This window comes from Sturnira hondurensis, unplaced genomic scaffold, assembly GCF_014824575.4.
Source record: "Sturnira hondurensis isolate 20B ecotype Veracruz unplaced genomic scaffold, ASM1482457v3 Scaffold0006496, whole genome shotgun sequence".
Lineage (NCBI taxonomy): Eukaryota > Metazoa > Chordata > Mammalia > Chiroptera > Phyllostomidae > Sturnira > Sturnira hondurensis.
This window is the reverse complement of record NW_028079127.1, coordinates 23248675-23265957: the sequence shown is the minus strand read 5'-3', so window position 1 is coordinate 23265957 and position 17283 is coordinate 23248675. Positions and strand designations below refer to the sequence as shown.

Genomic DNA, 17283 nt, shown 5'->3' with positions numbered 1-17283 from the left:
GCATCTCATCTAGCAACTATTAGGGTGCTCTGAGGAACTGTACGAAGGGAGAGGTTTTTATGGGCAGAAGCGGGGGCAAGGGAGCTATCATCAGAATAAAAGAAAGGACTGTTCTCGGGCCTCAAACATCTTTCTGGAGAGGGGTTACCTTTGCCTCAGGCAAGTGCTGTCCATTGTTTCTGTGCATCTAGGTTTACATATCAGGCCTTCAAACTTTCCTTATAGGGACCCATGGTAAAAAATACTTTTCACATTGTAACCTGCATCTATCTGTCTGTATATTTTTAAAAATAAATTCATAAAACAATATTTACCTTAACAATGTTTCAGGCACTCTAATATTTTCTATTCTATTCTATTCATTTCTTGTAAGTGCAGCTTTTTTCTCCACCAAATTGGCTTCACTAGCCACTACTGGGACCTAACCTAGCATTTATAAAGCACTGGACTGGATCTGTACGTACATTAACAGGGATGGTCTTAAATCATTCTGTTGGGTGAGAAAAATAGGGAATGGAACAAGATTTATAATACAATGTCCCTTAAGAAAGCAAACATACCCATAATTAAGAATACATATTAAACACGTTAGAGGGGGTCCAACAGAGAGATGAAAAAAGAAAAGAAACCCCAGGAAGATCTTGAATGCAAGGATCATGCCCATGCACCAAATCAGAGAAGAATGGTTGACAGGGTCCTGCACCAGGATCCTACAAAGCAAAAAGATGGGATGGGGTTGGTTTCTTGCTAGAAAAGTGTTAGAAAATCATATGAATATTCAGAAAATATGTTGGAGCTGGAAAATGGTGCAGTTAAAAATCTTGAAATGTATTAATCAAATTAGTTCAGAGCATCAGAGACAAAATGCCACCCAGGACAAAGAAGGAAGAGAGGAAGAAGGGTCCCCTCACTATTAGCAAGGCAATGCCAGCTGCAAAGGAGGTAGTCAGCTGGGAATCTCACACAGAGTCAAGTCAGGGAGGCATGGGTGGTCGGTTCAACCCAACATGCATCAGGGCAGAGGCCTCAGGTGTCCGGCCACAATGGCTCCAGGGAGGGGTTCTCAGTTGGGTGCACACTGTTGCCCCATTGCCGTCCTTCTCTTACCCACAGTGTCTGCTGCCCTGTGTTCTCTACCACATGACGCTGCCCCAGCCCTTGGTCGCAGCTCCTCTGTACTGGGTTGGACCCCTAGCCCCAGAGTAGCCATCACTCAGGCTGTCTGGTCCTCTTTACACTGGGCAGCCTGGCTCTCCTGGAATAAGTAGATTCTTCCTGAGGAACCTGAACCCGGAAGTGAGAGATCATTGCCACAGGAGCAGGAGCTGCAGCAGAACCATTAGGGGGCTGCTCAGGACAGACTGGGATGTGAGTCTTGGGATGGCCAGAGTTACAGGGAACAAAACCCAGGCCAGGCTGAGGAAGGCACTGCTGGTAGGGTGGGGATGTGCAGACACCCCAGCTTCTGGGTTTGTTTACTAGTACAAGAACAGAACTGGGCTTATAAACTGAAATCCTGCCATGGGCCAGGCAGGCAACACAGATGAGTGCACAGAGCCAAGGGTAAGACTTGGTGTCCCCCAGAACACAGTCTGTCCAAAGGGCAGCCATCCAAAGTGGCCACTATTCCCCGCAGAAACAGGACCCTCAGGGCTCCAAGTTGTCTCATTTTCAAGAGAAACCAGAAACCCAGAAATACAGTGTAAAACCTCCCAAGTGTTTGCCAACAATTTTTTGTTTTGTGGACAAAACATACCCTCAGACCAAGGACAGTAAGCAGCCCTGGTGAGGCTCCCAGCCCCCACTGACTCCCAGCCTGGAGGCCGACCCATCCTCCTGCCGGTGAGCTGCCTAGAGATCCCTCTCCTCTTTACCGCTCCTCCTTATCCTTGGACTTAGCCAGCTTCTCTTATACATCAAATCTAATAAACTGGGTGTTGGGGTATCTCCTGGGCTTCTCCAGAACTTAGGCAAAGGCCTGTCTAAATCATTTAACTTCCCCTGTTGTCATTCTGCACTTCCCACCAATTCCTGGTGCCTAATTTTGTTTTCTGGGCCCTTTAATCCTGATGGGACACCCTGATTAGGGAGGAACACAGGCACATTTTGGGAGAAATGGGATGGCAGTTTGCTCTATTCAACCACCTTATGTGTGTTTGATTAAGGACGGACTTGTCCCCAAGAGACTGGGTGTCTCAGAGTGTGCTGACCATTCCAGTGTCCAAGCCTGCAAAAAGTGCTAGGAGTCTCCCTCATTCCAGGTACAATGTTCACTTGGAAAACTTCAGCTCCTAGTACCTTGGAGGGCTCCCATCTCCAGGGCACACTGGACTTTAGAAAGCAAAGACACCACAGAAAGGTCACCTCAGAGTTCCCATCTGCATCATTTCCTGCCATCTTCGAAAAACGTTGGGAGGCTCTGTCTAGCTTGGCTCAGTTGATTGAGTGTTGTTCTACAAAACGACAGGTTGCTGTTCGATTCCCAGTCAGGGGATATGACTGGGTTGCAGCCTGGTCCCTGGTTGGGGCATATGCGAGAGGCAACACATCAATGTTTCTCTCACACTTCGGTGTTTCTGTCCCTCTCTTTCTCCCTCCCTTCACCTCTCTCTAAAAATAAATGAATAAAAGGTTGGGGGCCTTTTTGATATATAGAGACTTTCAGGAAAGATATCTAGTTCCTGCTTCATTCATTCACTGCTCCAACCACAGCCCATTTCTCTCCCGACCTCCAGTACCCTGAGCTGGCTGAGGCTGACTCAGGCCGTTTCCTCAGACACAGGGTAAACATCACACCTGCAGCCTGCCCGGAGGAAAGGCAAGACAGAGGACAGCAACGCAGCAGGGCGGGGAAGCCCCTTGGCCCCCAGCCACATTAGAATGTGGTAAACAAGGTCTGTGTTGCAATACTGCACCTCTGCATGGAGGTAGGAATGCAGGGCAGGAGCTCAAGGCAAGAGACGAAGGGCGGGAGGGAATTGAGAAACTGTGAGGAGGAGGTTGAGGGAAAAGGTAGACAGGTGAGTGAAGGAAGGCAAGGCAACAGGAAGAAGGAGAGGAGAGGCCATGGGGCTGATGCTGCTCTCTCTCCAAGGCCACAGAGCAGGCGGCAGTTGGAGAGGTCAGAAGTCCAGGCACAGAGGCTGGGTTAGTCAGCAGCTTTGAAGCTGCCCAGTGAACTTCAAGCGGGGCTCCCAGCACACTCCCTCTTACTGTCTCTGGGTATCCTGAGTGTGTCTGCCCCACTGAGCCCCTCAGAGCAGGTGCTCCCCTCCCCAACTCCAGCTTCTTCCAGGCGAAAACGGGGGTATCCCTACTCAGACTGAAACTCCCTTAAGGGCAGAGTGAAGTGCCTCTCCCTTTAAGGCTCCCTTGATCTCTGATAGTCAAGATCATAAGTTACTGATCGATTCACCTACTGCCTCATGAGACCCTCACAACACCAAGAGAGATGGTTTCCTCATTTGACAGAAAACCAAAACTCACAGAGGAGAAATAATTTGCTTAGGATGTATCTGAAGCCCAGTTGGTCACTTAGCAAACTTTATTGACCAGTTTCTAGTCTTGGAACTGGGCATGCACCAGTGACAGAGAGGCAGTCTCGGCTCTCAGGGAGCACATAATTTTAAAGAGGGAAATAGAAAATTCAGGAAACAGACAAATAAAAAGTTCAGCTAGTGATCAAGAAAGTACAAAGATAGGTATGTGGCGTGCGACTCTGGCTGGGAAGTCAAGGGAGACCACTACAGAAGTGACAGCATGTCCAGTGGACCCCAGGGGAAGGCTGGCCACACAAAGGGAACACTGAACACAGAAGCCTTGAGGCTGGATGGAACTTCCTGCCCAGGGCCCAAGCTAGCAAGTATGGTTGGAGCTGAGAATAAGAGAGGTAGGCAGGGGCCAGATAACTCCAAACTTGGGGGTGAGCCTTGGGAAATTGGGCGCTATAAAGAAACAGAGGAGGTGCGAGGGAGGCAGGGAAGCCAGGCAGGAGGCTGTTACGCAGGCATCCACTGTAGAGATGATGGGGCCTAGAGTATCGATCGGAGAGGAAAGGACGACATGGACCACGGGTGAGAGGGAATAGAGAAATGGAGGGTGTGGGCCTGAACTGGGGAGGCCAGGGAGGGAGCATAAATGAAAGGGAGGCAGATTTTGACTCTAAAATTTAAGCACTTTACCACCAACAGATACTTTGTCCTTTTCTTCTTTGTCCCTCGTTGACCAGGACAGTGGTGGGTACATTATAGATATTTGATCAATGCATTATGTGTTTAAGGAATATTTCTTGAGCACCTACCAAATGCCTGGCTCTGTCCTGGGCACCAGGGATATACCAGTGAACATAGCAAAGTACTTGGCCTCTTGGTGCTTACACTATGGAGAGAAAGAGGATGTATCTTTGTGTGTGTGTGTGTGTGTGTGTGTGTGTGTGTGTGTGTGTGTTGATAAGGGGGGAGGAAAAGAGGGAAGTAATTTGCTAAGGAGGGGGTTCTTTCAGATGTGGTGGTCACTGTAAGCTTCTCTGAGAAGGTGACATCTGAGCCCCAAACTCAAAGGAGTGAGGTACTGAGTCTTAGATGTGACTACTTGAGGGAATACATTTTAGGCAGAGGAAGTGGCAAGTTCAGAGGTCCAGAGGTAGGAGAGTGCTTGTTGCCTGACTAATAGATTTAGTCCTTATTGAGTCATGAATCAGTACCTGTGTCCCTACCTTGAAACTCTCTAAGAGCAACACTTAGATCCTTCTCATCAGACAAGGGTAATTCGAGGGGTGCTGAGGGCCACTTCCTCCCTTCTTCATGCTATTCCTCTTTTCTCAACCCTGACCAGGCCTAGAAGCAGGGATGGGAGAGGGTCACACACTGAATCTGTCATACTGTCTGGAGAAAAGGCAGAGAAAGTCAAGGAACAGGGAAGGTTCTGTGCTGTCACAGGGGCCACCATTCACCCAATGTTGTTTCTGGTTTTAACCCCTGGGGGCCCTACCCTGTCATCCCACCCCCACCACCCATGCCACTGCTTGCCCCCCCATAGAACTAGGAATTGCCTCCAGACAGTCCTGCTGAGTTACCTGCCTCTTTCACTATCTCCCTAAGGCTTGGCAATACACTGAGGGAGTATTATGGATGCTGCCACATCCCACTCTACCCCAAACCCCGGGCACCATGGGGTTACCTAGGAGACTCCGGGATTCCAGAATGCAGGGGGCTAGCCCTGGAGACCAGCTCACAGACTTGATCCTCAGCACAAACTCCATCCAGACTCCGAGTTGTGTCCTGGGCTTTCTTATGACCATAAAATGATTGGAACTGGACAGTCACTTCCTCCTTATTCCCCCTTATTCCGCCTCTTCAGCTATCTTGCTGACATGCTGCTCTAACTCCACTGATTCAAGACTTTCTATTCTTAGCAAGAAAGCAAACAGGCAACATATTCCCAACATGCCTGACCAGACACAGAAATCTTAGAAGGTGCAAGAACTTGACAGTTCTTTCTGATTTCAATTCCAGGCACCTACCTCCTGGTCACATGAAGTGCTGCTGGACCGAGTAACCCAGAAGTGTCCTTCCACAGAGCATTCTAGGGCTCTCTATAAAGGGACACCCACCAGGGCCAGGGCCCTCATTGCTGTGTCAGCCCCTTCTCTGAAGCCCAGGGTTGTGGAAGGAGGAGTACCTGGCTTCTGCAACCCTTGCTTGCAGATAAGGCAGGTGGGGGCCATGGTGGGCAGGCACCCAGCAGAGACAGGCTGTCCCTGCTGTGTCTGGCTAGCTAGCTCCTCTTTGCCTTAGCTCTGTGACTCTCAAAACAGAGCCCCCTGACCTACAGCAGTAGCAGACCCTTGTTAGAAATACACACCAGGTGAGGCCTCACCCCAGATCCACTAGGTCAGAAATTCTGGTGTGGGGTCCAGCAGTCTGTGTTTTAAAAAGCCCTTCAGGGTGATTCTGATGTAAAATTGCCACAAGAACCAGACTGGTTAACTCAGACCCAGACTGGTTCTGAGGATTAAGCCCAGTCCTGGTTCTCCATTGGCTCAAATGTGGGAGGCCGAGGGGGAGTGGGTAGCACAGCTCTCCTGTGCCTGGGCCCTGGGGACTAGGTTGAAGGATTTTACAAGGTCTCTTTGACAGTGATGGAATCAGACACACGTCAAACTGGGAAATGCACAGGTAACTGTAACTTCCTTCCTTTCTCACATGGCTCTTAGGAGAAAAGCAGTGAGTTGTTTTGAATACTCCGGTAAGGTCAGAGGGGAGCTGCCTGCCTGCTTGAATGATCCAAATAATTGTATTTGCCCCATGTAACTAAGGAGAAAGGGGATCCTGCTTTACCTTAAGCAGGATGCCCCCTCCTTACCACCACGAAATTCCCTACAAACTGAGATGGGAGGGGCGGGTCTTAATTGAAAATTGCTGCCCTTGGGCCCTCCTGCCCACCCCCATTCCTTTCTGGTGTGGGGACTTTATGTACTGCCTCCTTGAGAACACAGGCCCCATCAGAAGTCGAGGAAGAACAATGTCTTTTGTTTGGTCATATTTGCCTTTTTGATGGTCGCTTAGGGGGCCAGGAGTAGAGCAGATCTGTACACCCACTTTTCGAGGGAGCAAAAAATGAAGCAAAAAACATTGCCCCAAAGGTTCCATGCCAGTCCCATTTATTGGGGGCCTCGCTAAGACCCCGACCTTTCATAAATATTTCGTTATTAATCGTGACTCAGAGAGGTTAATCAAGCAGCCCCAGGTCACCCAGCGGGTGGTGAAAGCAGGAGAGCCCAGACTCGTACCTCCTCTCTCTACACTCTTTGGCCTCCAGACGCTCAAGCTGGGGCTGGAATCCGGGCCCTTCCACTGGCGCCATCCAGCCCTCGAGGAATCTGCCCCCGGGCAGGCGTCGTCTCCAAGGTTCAAAAGCAACAAAGTGATTCCCCGCCCGACGTCAGCCGGGTCAGCCCTCACCCACCACCAGTCCTCTTCCCTCGGACTCCGGTGGGATGGACCGGGGGGTGGGGGGGGGGGGGGGGGGGGGCAGGGGGTCCCACCCCTGCGGGCGGAATCCTCGCCCCTTCCCCCCGACCCGGGCCTTCCACCAGGTGTCTGCCCCTCGGATCCCCGCCCCCGGGGTGGGGGTGAGGGCTCCTCGGAGCTGCCCTGCTGACTCAGTGTAAACCGAGCCGCGGAGGGCGGCCCAGAGTGCCTCGGGCTAATCGCTGCTCTTTGAAAGCAGCCTCCCTCCCCGCCCTCAAGCCCGCCCCGCGGCCTCCCCGCTCCGCCCCCAGGGAGAGGTCCTGGGACAGCGCTGGCATCCACAGCCCACGCCGAGCGGCCGCAGGGAGCGAGCGGGAGCGAGCGGGAGCGGAGGACTTAGCTGCAGAATGACTGCCATCGCGGTGCAGGTAGCCCTGCGGCCCCCAACCGGGGGCGAGGAAAGGGACTACGTACGCCCCGCGAGCTGGTTCCAGCCACGGGCGGTGGCTGGAAGGGTGGATGGGATGGTGCCCCGCGGTGCGGGCCCCCAGCAGCAAGCCAGAGGGGCTACGAGGACCGTGGGCGGGGAGCGACAGGGCGGGGGTGCGTCCGCCCCGACGGTGCTCCTGGGGCGCGGTCCGCTTCGTGGCTCTGCCAGTCCCCGAGGCTCCCAAATTTCTCTTTCTGCTTCTCGCTGGAGTCACCAAGTGCCCACCGGTTAGGTTCACCAGAGAGGTCCCTCCTTTTCAAAAAGGAAGGTGGGTCTGGGGTGGAGCACGGATGGAACCCACTTACAAAGTGAGCATTGACTCACGCGACCCGAGGATGCGTCTCTGGACGAACCAGAGCATTCTTAGGTGGAGGTTACAAAGACCATCTCCCCTTCCCCAAAATGCGTTTGGGGTTCTGAGGCAGGGATGAACTCGCTGAGCCGTGCGGACGCCTCCAATAAAGAGTCTAGAGAGGGGAGCGGCCGCATCACCTAAGTTTTGTTTTCGTGTTTGGGTGGTGCAAGATGTTTGGGTTGCCTGAGAGTCCGCCCATTCCTACCCCCAACCTCGGAAGAGCGGCTGCCTCGAGGGAGGTCGGCAGGTGGCGGGACCGCTACCCTGAGCGTTCGCGCGCGCTTGCTCGGCGCGGAAGCCTCCCAGCCCCTGGTCTTTCGGAGTCCGCCGCCCGGGCTGTGCTCTCGATTAGAGGTTCCGTGACTTTGAATGCAGGTACTCAGACTCCCACAACACTGACTCGGGTGGATATCACGGCGCTCATTTTGTAGAAGAGGTAACTGGAATTTACACGGTAGAAACCTGTTCGTACGGTAGCTAAGCGACAGAATCGAGATTCAAAACCAGGACTTCTTGGCTCGAAATCTCACTTGTACTTTCTCACCTGTACTTTCTTTCTCACCTGTCCTTTCCCTGAACAGTAAAACACAACCCACAGGCCATCCCCCAAACCCCTTCTAGCTGGGGACGGGAACACGATGTCTCAAGTTCCTCCTTTTTGTTCTGGGGCAGAGTCGAATCAACCAGGGAGCCTCCTGGAATAGGCCTGGGGAAGAAGGGGACAGACAGGCAGTGAGAAGCGGGGACCAGGTTGTGATCTTTTCCTTTGAGAAGCTGATTGTCCATTAGGAGAGAGAGACTGGCAAACAATGATTAAGAAGAGATATTGGGAAGTGAGTGCTAAATTAAGAAGTGCAAAAACTGCAGGAGGGATTGGAGGTGCTTTGCATTGTTCTAGGTGGGGCAGGAAGACTGTAGCAAGAAGACCCACACAGTGGTGGAGGAAGAGGGGGGAGGGGTGGGGGAATGAGGTAAAGCCCGGTAGCTCTTCTCTTAGGAGGACACAGGTTGCCCTGCGAAGGGGGGTGCTGCTGCTTAAGCTTGCTTAACCAAGGTGCTGGGAACTGTTCTAAGTAAGCACTTGGAGTAATGATCCATTTCGGCCCCACAGCCACCACAAGAGGTAGGTACTGCTATCTCCATTTATACTGGAGGAAAGAGACAAGAGGATAAGCTAGCTCCTGGGACTGCATGACCAGTGTACTGGAGTGACTCAAGGGATGGTGGCAGTCCAACTCTTTAGGACAATGGCATCCAACCTTTTTGGCACCAGGGACCAGTTTCATAGAAGACAAGTTTTCCAGGGGCGTGGGTGGGGCTTGGTTTGGGGATGACTCAAACGAATTTTATTCAAGCTCATTTGCTGTGCACCTTGGTTCCTAACAGGCCTGGAGGTTGAGGACCCCTGCTAGGAAGCTATTGAAATTTCCAGATTTCCAGCTAATGATGATGAGGGCCTAGGCACAGTGGGGGGGAGTATGGGGGCTGTGTTGGGGATGGAGAGAATGAGTAGTGAGCAGCTCAAAGTGCCAACTTGGATTTTGAGGGGAGTAGATGGAGTCCTGCGTTATAGAGGATGATAAAATCTTGGCATGGGACACAAAGGCCCAGGAGTGGCAAGCGACACTGTTCTCTGGGTCGGAAGAAATGCATTCGGGCTTACAGATGAATAAAGGGAAATGTTTGTCTTGCTTGCCCCTTTTTAGTGGAGACAGGCAAAGCTGTGAGTTGCCCAAGGTCACACAACTGGGGGCTGGCAGGTCAAGGACAGATCTTAACTGCCCTCACCTCCTCTTATCCACTGGACCCCCACTTACCAGGCTGCTTCTGGCTGTCCTTCAGGACAGAACTCCAGGCTCTGGATCACTAGTGCAGGTGCCCAAAAGGTGGTTGGGAATGAAGACTCCGATATGCACTATTGTTCTTCCTGATATTAACAGCTCTGGTGATTGGGAGCTGCTCAGGTGCTAAGCACTTTTATATACCTGATCTCATTTAATACCTGGGAGTTTTATTGATGGTCAGAGAGTTCAACAGAGCCCTGCTTTGTAGTGGGAGGAGGAAATGAACTGACATCAGCTGTCTTCTCTTTCTGATCCTGGTGTGATATCAGAGGGCCTAAAGAGTAAAGTCCTGTCTGTGCTCAGGATAGGTGGGGCTGAGAGATGGACAGGACGTGCCTGTTCTCCAGACAGTGTGATGTCTAAGGTCAGAAGGTTTCTGGGTCCTGTGTTTCTTGTGACTTGTTCTCTGTATCTGGGACTCTCTCATGCTAGGACCTTATCAACCTCTAGGATGTTGTCACTTCGCCAGGCGCCTTTATGGCTACTGCTCTTCTGCAAGAGTCACAACAAGGGCCAAAGAGGTTAAGAAATTACCCAAGGACAAATGCCTTAAATGGCTTGTACACACAGAAGTTTCAAAGTTTCCTAGGTTTGTTTGTTAGCAGTAGGGCCATTTTTTCTCCTTTCCTGTACAGGCTCCTGGATTCCCACTGTCTTCAGCAGGTAACAGGGATCTGCTGACATTGGAAGGGGCAAGGGGCCCAGAGCCAGCTTCCCCTGCCTGCTGCCCTGCCTCAGCACCTGGAAGTCCCCCTAGGAAACAAAGGGACAGTTTGAGAGCTGCAGCCCAGACTCCTGCCTGGGTGCTCTTCCCAGTGCCCCGGAGTGCCTTTGTCTCTAGATTTGAGTCGAAGTCCTGACCCCTCTGTACCTCTAATCCTTTTCTTCACCAGTGATATTGAACCTCTAACACCGAGGCCCTGTACTTGGAGGGCTGCAGTTGGTGTTTAATGGCTGAATGCATCTCATCCTCTGCACAATATACAGTTGTCTGGGTAGCTGTAACAGGCTTTATTGTGATTTTAGGAGAGTGATCTTGGGCAAGTCTCCTGATCTCTGTGTAAGTTTTCCTTTTTGCATAACCACACCCCACCACCACCACCACGGAGCTTCCTACTAATGTACCGAACCTCACAGGTTTGAGAGTAAAATAGTACCTATGCAGGAGCACAAAGAGCAAATGAGGTCCTTATTCATGTATCCCTGGGACTGAAATTAGCAGTAGCTCCTGCTTACCTCTGCAAGTTAGCAGCCAGCCTTGTTCTTGCTGGGACTCTCACCGCAGGACTGTCCCAGGGACGTGGCTTTGCTTTGCATCCCTCACTGAGAGGTGTGCCCTGGTCTTGCCTCCATTTGCACCTGGTATAGGGTATATTCCCTAGTCCCATCAAGCTTCCTAGCATTGCTTTCGTGCATGAGCAGCTGTCTTGTTTTGCTTACCTCCCCACATTGTGTGGCAGCTGTGTTGCTTCCACATACACTAGCTAGAAGACTTCGGTTTAAAGGGAGCTTCAGATGAAAGTGACAGTTGTTGCAAACTTTACCATTCATTTAATATCCCATGGCTCTTCTTGCACACCCATTGAATGCCCAGGTCAAACACTGTGCCAGGCGGCACAGCTGGGAACACAGCTATGTCTTGACAGGAGGCCCTGTGCCCTTGGAGAGCACAGTCTCTGAGTGAGAGAGATAATAATGTGTAATACAAATCAGAAGGGAATAGATAACTTGTGATCAGAACGGTGAAGGAAACAGGTGCCTGATGGAAAATGACATGAGGGGACCCAGTTTGTGTTGCGTGGGCAGAAAGGATGAGACATCTCTGACATTTCAGCTGAGACACGAAGAATGGAGAAAGGGGGCCACCTGGAGAAGAGCCTTCCAGGTGGAGGGGCCAATAGGTCTGAGGGAAGAAAGTTCTAGGCTTGTCCTAAGTATGGAAGGATGGCTGCTGCGCCTGTGTGAGGTGGCCAGGGAGAACGCCCAGGGGGTGAAGTTGGAGGAGACAGGATGGACCTACATCACTTGTGCATTGGATAAGGAATTTTGTTCTGAGGAATTTCTTTTGTTTTCCGCACCGGTGTTTGGGAATGGTGCCTGGTTGGTGTCTGAGTGCTGTGAAATAATGGACACTTCCCTGGCCCCCTGGCTCAGCCTTCCAGAAGAGAGGGGCCAGGGTTGAAACCAGAGGTTAAAGAAGAGCCGCAGTGGCTCCCCACCCCCCCCCACCCCCATCAAGAAGCTACCAGAACAGAAAGTCTGGTTGCCATGTTCTAGGAGGAGCTCAGCGTGACCAAAGGGCAAGGTGCAAACATCCCTGTCAGTACTGAGGAAAACAAGTTAATAAAACGGAGTCCTGGACACCATGTGGACAGCGCAGAACCAGCTGGGTGGAGATTAGGAGACAAGTGGACTTGTACTGGGAAGTTCTAAGGAGAGAGGGAAACAACCATGTATTCTGTTCCAGTGGATTTTTACAGCCCTCACNCCCCCCCCCCCCATCAAGAAGCTACCAGAACAGAAAGTCTGGTTGCCATGTTCTAGGAGGAGCTCAGCGTGACCAAAGGGCAAGGTACAAACATCCCTGTCAGTACTGAGGAAAACAAGTTAATAAAACAGAGTCCTAGACACCATGTGGACAGCGCAGAACCAGCTGGGTGGAGATTAGGAGACAAGTGGACTTGTACTGGGAAGTTCTAAGGAGAGAGGGAAACAACCATGTATTCTGTTCCAGTGGATTTTTACAGCCCTCACAGCCTTCCGGGCAGTTTTCTTGCTTTGCTTATAAAGAAACCCAGGCTGGCCTCAAGCTCAGGGTCACACTAGCCAGGCTAGACAGGATTTCTGAATTCAGAAGGGCCTAGTATTTCACAGTGAGTAGGATTTGGATTTCTCCCTGATGAAGATCATTGAAAAAAGGTCAGGGAACCCTTCAGGCCTGGTGAGTAACTTCACAAGCTGTTTATAGGTCTTGAATGGAGTACAGGGGACAGGTAGAATGGAGGAAGGGTTCCCCAAAGAAGGTGGTTCTGTGCTGAAAGGTAAAGAGGAGCTGGAAGGGAAGCTGTGAAGGGGAATACGGGGGAATACGGGGAAGCCCGTATTCCAGGCTTCAGGGGAGACCGGAGCAGAAACCATGGCTGTGGGAAGGTAGAAGTCATGTTCAGGGTCTTCCCTGCATAAGTTGGAGAGGGTGTGGTGGGGCCGTTTCTGACATGCCACCTCTGTGATGTCTTCCAGGCCCAGAGACTGCTGGGCCAAAGGAGGCCTCGCCGGTCCTTCTTTGAATCCTTCATCCGGACCCTCATCATTGTGTGTGCTGCCCTGGCCGTGGTCCTGTCCTCTGTCTCCATCTGTGATGGTCACTGGCTTCTGGCTGAGGACCGCCTCTTTGGACTATGGCACTTCTGTACCAACTCCAACCTGACTGGGACACACTGCCTCAGAGACCTGAATCAGGCTGGCGTACCGGGGCTGGCTGTGGGCATGGTCCTGGCCCGCAGCCTGGGTGCCTTGGCCGTGGTGGCCGCCATTTTTGGCGTGGAGCTCCTCATGGTGTCCCAGGTGTGTGAGGACCTCCACTCACTGCGGAAGTGGGCCCTAGGCTCCATCCTTCTCCTCATCTCGTTCGTCCTCTCCTCTGGGGCGCTCCTGAGCTTTGTGATCCTCCTCAGGAAGCACGTCACGCTCATCGGCTTCACCCTGATGTTCTGGTGCCAGTTCACTGCCTCCTTCCTCCTCTTCTTGGATGCCATGAGTGGCCTTCACATCAACAGCATCACCCACCCCTGGGGCCAGCTAAGGAAACTTTAAGACCCTCTCTCCAAGAACATCTGGTTCTATAAGAAAGTGTGGTCAAGATGGGACTTTTCTAACATGTGACCTCTGGTGAGGGTGGGAGTGTGACCTTGAAACACTGCTTCTTACCCAATAACCTTTGGATGGTCGGCCAGAAATGCCCAGGGGCCTTTTCCAGGGCCAGAGGCCAGGAGGATGCCTTAGTTTCACCAGCCTCACAGGTTTAGCCAAGTTAATAGGTTGTACAATAGATTGTAGAGCACATTTTAAAACCCTTTTCTTGAATCCTTCTTCCCAGGACAGAAGTAGATTTGGAAGTAGCTCTGGTAACTGGTACCTGGACTGGCTGCACAGCAAAGTGCTGTTCACACTTGTTTTTTGGCTCCCAGGGTTGCAAAGAGTGGATCATTTTCCAGCTAAAGATATCCCATCAGTGCCTAGGACTGTCTTCTACCAACTCAAAGGAACTGTGTTCACGCTTCCCTGCTTTAGCATTGGTTACACCAGGGAGGCGGAGTGCAGGATTCCCTCAGAATTTCTTGCACATGGTAGGTTTTCAAACATGTTACTTGATGTGACCCCTGTCCTTTGGGGAGCCCCATAATCCCTGCTTAGGCTCAGCTTCCAACATCTGGCTGCCTCCTCTGGGGGGTCTACCTCGGGAATCCTGCCTGAAATCTTTGAGAAGTTTTGGAGTAAGTCTTCCAGAAAAGCCCATCTGATTCTCGTGCACAGCCCTCCCCAGGGCGAGTATGTGTGTCCATCTTTGGTGAGGATCAGACAGCCTCAGGGTAATAGTGTTGATCCTACATACATTCAAAGAGCACGTGTCTGGACCTGCTAGACCTTGGGTGATGATTAACAAACATCCTAGAGATGAGTGAGTGCAGGTGAAGGCAGCCAGGAACCAGTGAAGATTCCATCCTTGTTTTTGTGCATTAAATCACCCCCTTTCCAGTCCCTTTTTGCCCTCAGCCCATTTTATTCCACACTAGCCCTTTCCCGCTCCCAGACCTAATGAATTCTGGCCTTCCCTGGTTCATTCTGGCTGCCACTGATAGTATATGAGTTTTTGGTCACTGCAGTTCCCCTTCCTGGGCTGGGTGCCTATATCTACCTCTTGTGATTTTTTTTTAAACTTGTAGTCCAAAATGCACAGTCTATGGAGATGGCTCAAGAGAGGTGTGGACCAATTGGTGTTCAGAGAGCAGAGCTCATAAACCATATAATCCGGGTCCTTAGCCTTGGCCCTGAGCACTTGGCCTTTTCACCAGGAGCAGCCTACAAGGGGCAAAGGGGGACCTCCTTGTCTCTGCAGGGGTAGTTGCAAAGGTGGGGAGCCAGAGCCCAGAGAGGGATGGCACTCATCCAGGGCTTCCCAAGGCCAGGACTGAAGCTGGACCCACTCACCAGCAAGATGCTCTTTCCTCCACAGTGGGGGGTGCAGGGAGCAGCGGCCTTCTCCAGCCTCCAGAATGTGTTTGCTTAAATCCAGAGTCCTCTAATTCTCACAAGGTTGGTGGGGAGGAAGTGTTGGTATTCAAGGGAATTGAGGTTCAGAGTGGAAAGGGTGAGACTAAAATCCCCAGTGGGATGGGGAGACAGGCCCTGGTAAAGCAGACAGACTGGGAGCATGGGGACTGGACTTCTGCAACTTCCTTGCCCAGTTGTTTGAGCAAGTCACAGGGCCTTGGTGAACCTGATGCTCTCTTATCAAATGGCACCAGGCCCCATCTCCTGCTGTACCTGCCTTGAGGGCTGTGGGTAACTGATCAAAAAGGCAGTTACAACAGAGGGATGCTCAGACCATGCCAGGGTTGCTGAGAGGGAGTGGGCACCCTGGGGCTCTCCTGGCCTCCACTGAGATTAATTGGATTCAGCGGTTGTCTTGTAGGCCCTAGGGTGAGAGCTGCTGGGTAGCTGAATTGCAGTGAGGGGTAGGGAGGGTCCTTGATTTCTCAAGTTTCCTGGACTTCTACGTTTGTTCCTGAAAATTGGAGCAGAGGACCAGAAAAGCCATTCCCCCTCCAGGAAGAGGTCAGTGAGCATCCCCCCCTCACCTGTGTCTCAAAAAGACTGAAAAACACAGACCAAATCACATCCCAGTTACCATTTATCTTCCTCCCTTCTAAGCCCCGTAAACTGCTCTTTCCCCCATCCCCCACAGTGCCCCAAGTTTATTCTGTTCTGAGGACGTCTAACTGTCCAACCCAAGACCTGGAGGAGAGGTTATTAGTCACAGGGAAAAGCATACGATGTCTGTGAGGAAGATGGACTGTCCCGAAGCAGAGTCCTGCCCTCTCAGAACCCAACTTGACATATGTCCATGGCTGACCCTGTTCCAGCCTCTCAGATGACACTGGCCCTGCAGGTGCCCAGGCTTGACTCGGAGGGGCTGGCCTTGGTGCTGTGGGTGTGGCTGATGGTGCCGTTGCTGAAGGCCAAGGGGCACAGTGGGATCTCGGGCAGGCGCCACTCCCGCCACTTCTTCTGAATCTCCAGCTGTACCTGGCCCCAGAGACCAGCCGTCAGCCCAGGAGGGAACAACATGAAGGACCTGGGGCCCAGAGCCCTGCTCACTACCCTGGTGCCCCTGCACAAGCCCTGCCACTTTGGCCCAGTAGTCATGCCTTTCTTTCTGCAGGCCACTCAGACCGACCAATTCTAGCCCTGAGGTCCAGTAGGTGGAGCCCCATCTCTGAGTGTGTTCACGTGCAATCTCACAACATATGTCCTGAAGAAGGGGTTTGTGGTCATTACACAAACTCCAGAGCTCCAAAACCCATGGAAAACGGGATACAGTCCTGGGACGCCACCCTAGCTCAGAAGTAACCAGAGGATCAGGGAGCTGCTCTTCGGAAATTTCCTCCATGAATGCGAGCTGTAGCAGCAAAACTTCTGAGGCTGGGTTTGATGGCTCATTTTAGGAAAACATCAGAAGTTGCCGTTCAAGTGCGGCAAAGCACGTAGATAGCCGTCACAGAAAGTCTACTTGTGTGCACGCTGTGTTCAGCTAATGATTACACAGCTGCGGTGTGCCAGGAACCTCATGTCCTGACCCAAATGCTGGGCAAGGGCAGAGGCCTCAAAGTAAGTGCAGCCCCCAAAGGAGTCCGCTCTTCTGGGGTTCTCCGAGTTGGCAGAAAAGTCATCTGAGTTACTCATTTTACAGATGGGAAGGCTGAGGCCCAGAGCGGGGCAGTGACAGATCAGCCCTCCAGCAAGCAGAGAGCAGTCAGGAGCTGGGTTCAAGTTGGGGAACATGTACTCTCCTCCATTTCCTGACCTCGAAGACAGGAATCACCTGGAGTGCTTGTTAAGAGCATTCATGGGCTCCAACCCAGACCATTTTCACTGAATTAGAAATTGCGGGTAGGGCCCGGCAATTGTTTTACCAAGCCCTCCAAGAGAGCTCCCATAAAGTGAGCTCAGACTCCTAGAAGACAGGCCCAGATCAGGATGCCCCAGCCTCCCCGGCCCACACCCTACCTCCCTTCCCAGGTAGCTCCCTCTGAACCCGAAACCAGTGCCTGGGGAGCTCCTCCAGGCATTAGGGCAACCCAAGTACACTCACCTCCCCATTGAGGAAGCAGTAGAGGACAGCCACCACCAGGCCCTGCAGAGGGAGGGGTGGGGTTAGTGCAGGTGCTCCAGCACCAACCTCCCTCCTCCAACTTCCTCCCAGGGCTTTAATCACCAGCCCCAGGCTGACTGCCCCCTCCCCCCAGGAAGTGTCCCAGAGCCTTCTCACACCTCACCTCCGGAGAGATGGGGGCTGCGCCTTCTGAACCCCACAGTGTCCCTGGCTGTGCAGGCATCATCCAG

General features: G+C 52.1%; 2 protein-coding genes across 4 annotated transcripts in view; one reads left to right on the top strand and one right to left on the bottom strand.

Moving 5' to 3' along the window:
• Window positions 1-7276: 7276 nt before the first annotated feature.
• Window positions 7277-14610, top strand: TMEM37 (transmembrane protein 37). The gene is made up of 2 exons (XM_037049890.1): window positions 7277-7399; window positions 12901-14610. The coding sequence occupies exons 1-2, from the start codon at window positions 7379-7381 to the stop codon at window positions 13471-13473; spliced, it is 594 nt and encodes a 197-aa protein (XP_036905785.1). The 5' UTR covers window positions 7277-7378; the 3' UTR covers window positions 13474-14610.
• A 946-nt stretch (window positions 14611-15556) lies between these two features.
• The window catches only part of SCTR (secretin receptor), an 84542-nt gene continuing 82815 nt past the window's right edge, over window positions 15557-17283 (bottom strand). For 2 of the 3 annotated variants that reach the window (XM_037049887.1, XM_037049889.1), the window contains 2 exons: window positions 17033-17074; window positions 15557-15966 (listed from right to left, as the gene is read on the bottom strand). In XM_037049887.1, coding sequence (XP_036905782.1) covers window positions 15808-15966; window positions 17033-17074 — 201 coding nt within the window. In that variant the 3' untranslated portion in view covers window positions 15557-15807. The remainder of the gene's footprint in view (window positions 15967-17032; window positions 17075-17283) is intronic. The other variant, XM_037049888.1, reaches the window with a different exon arrangement.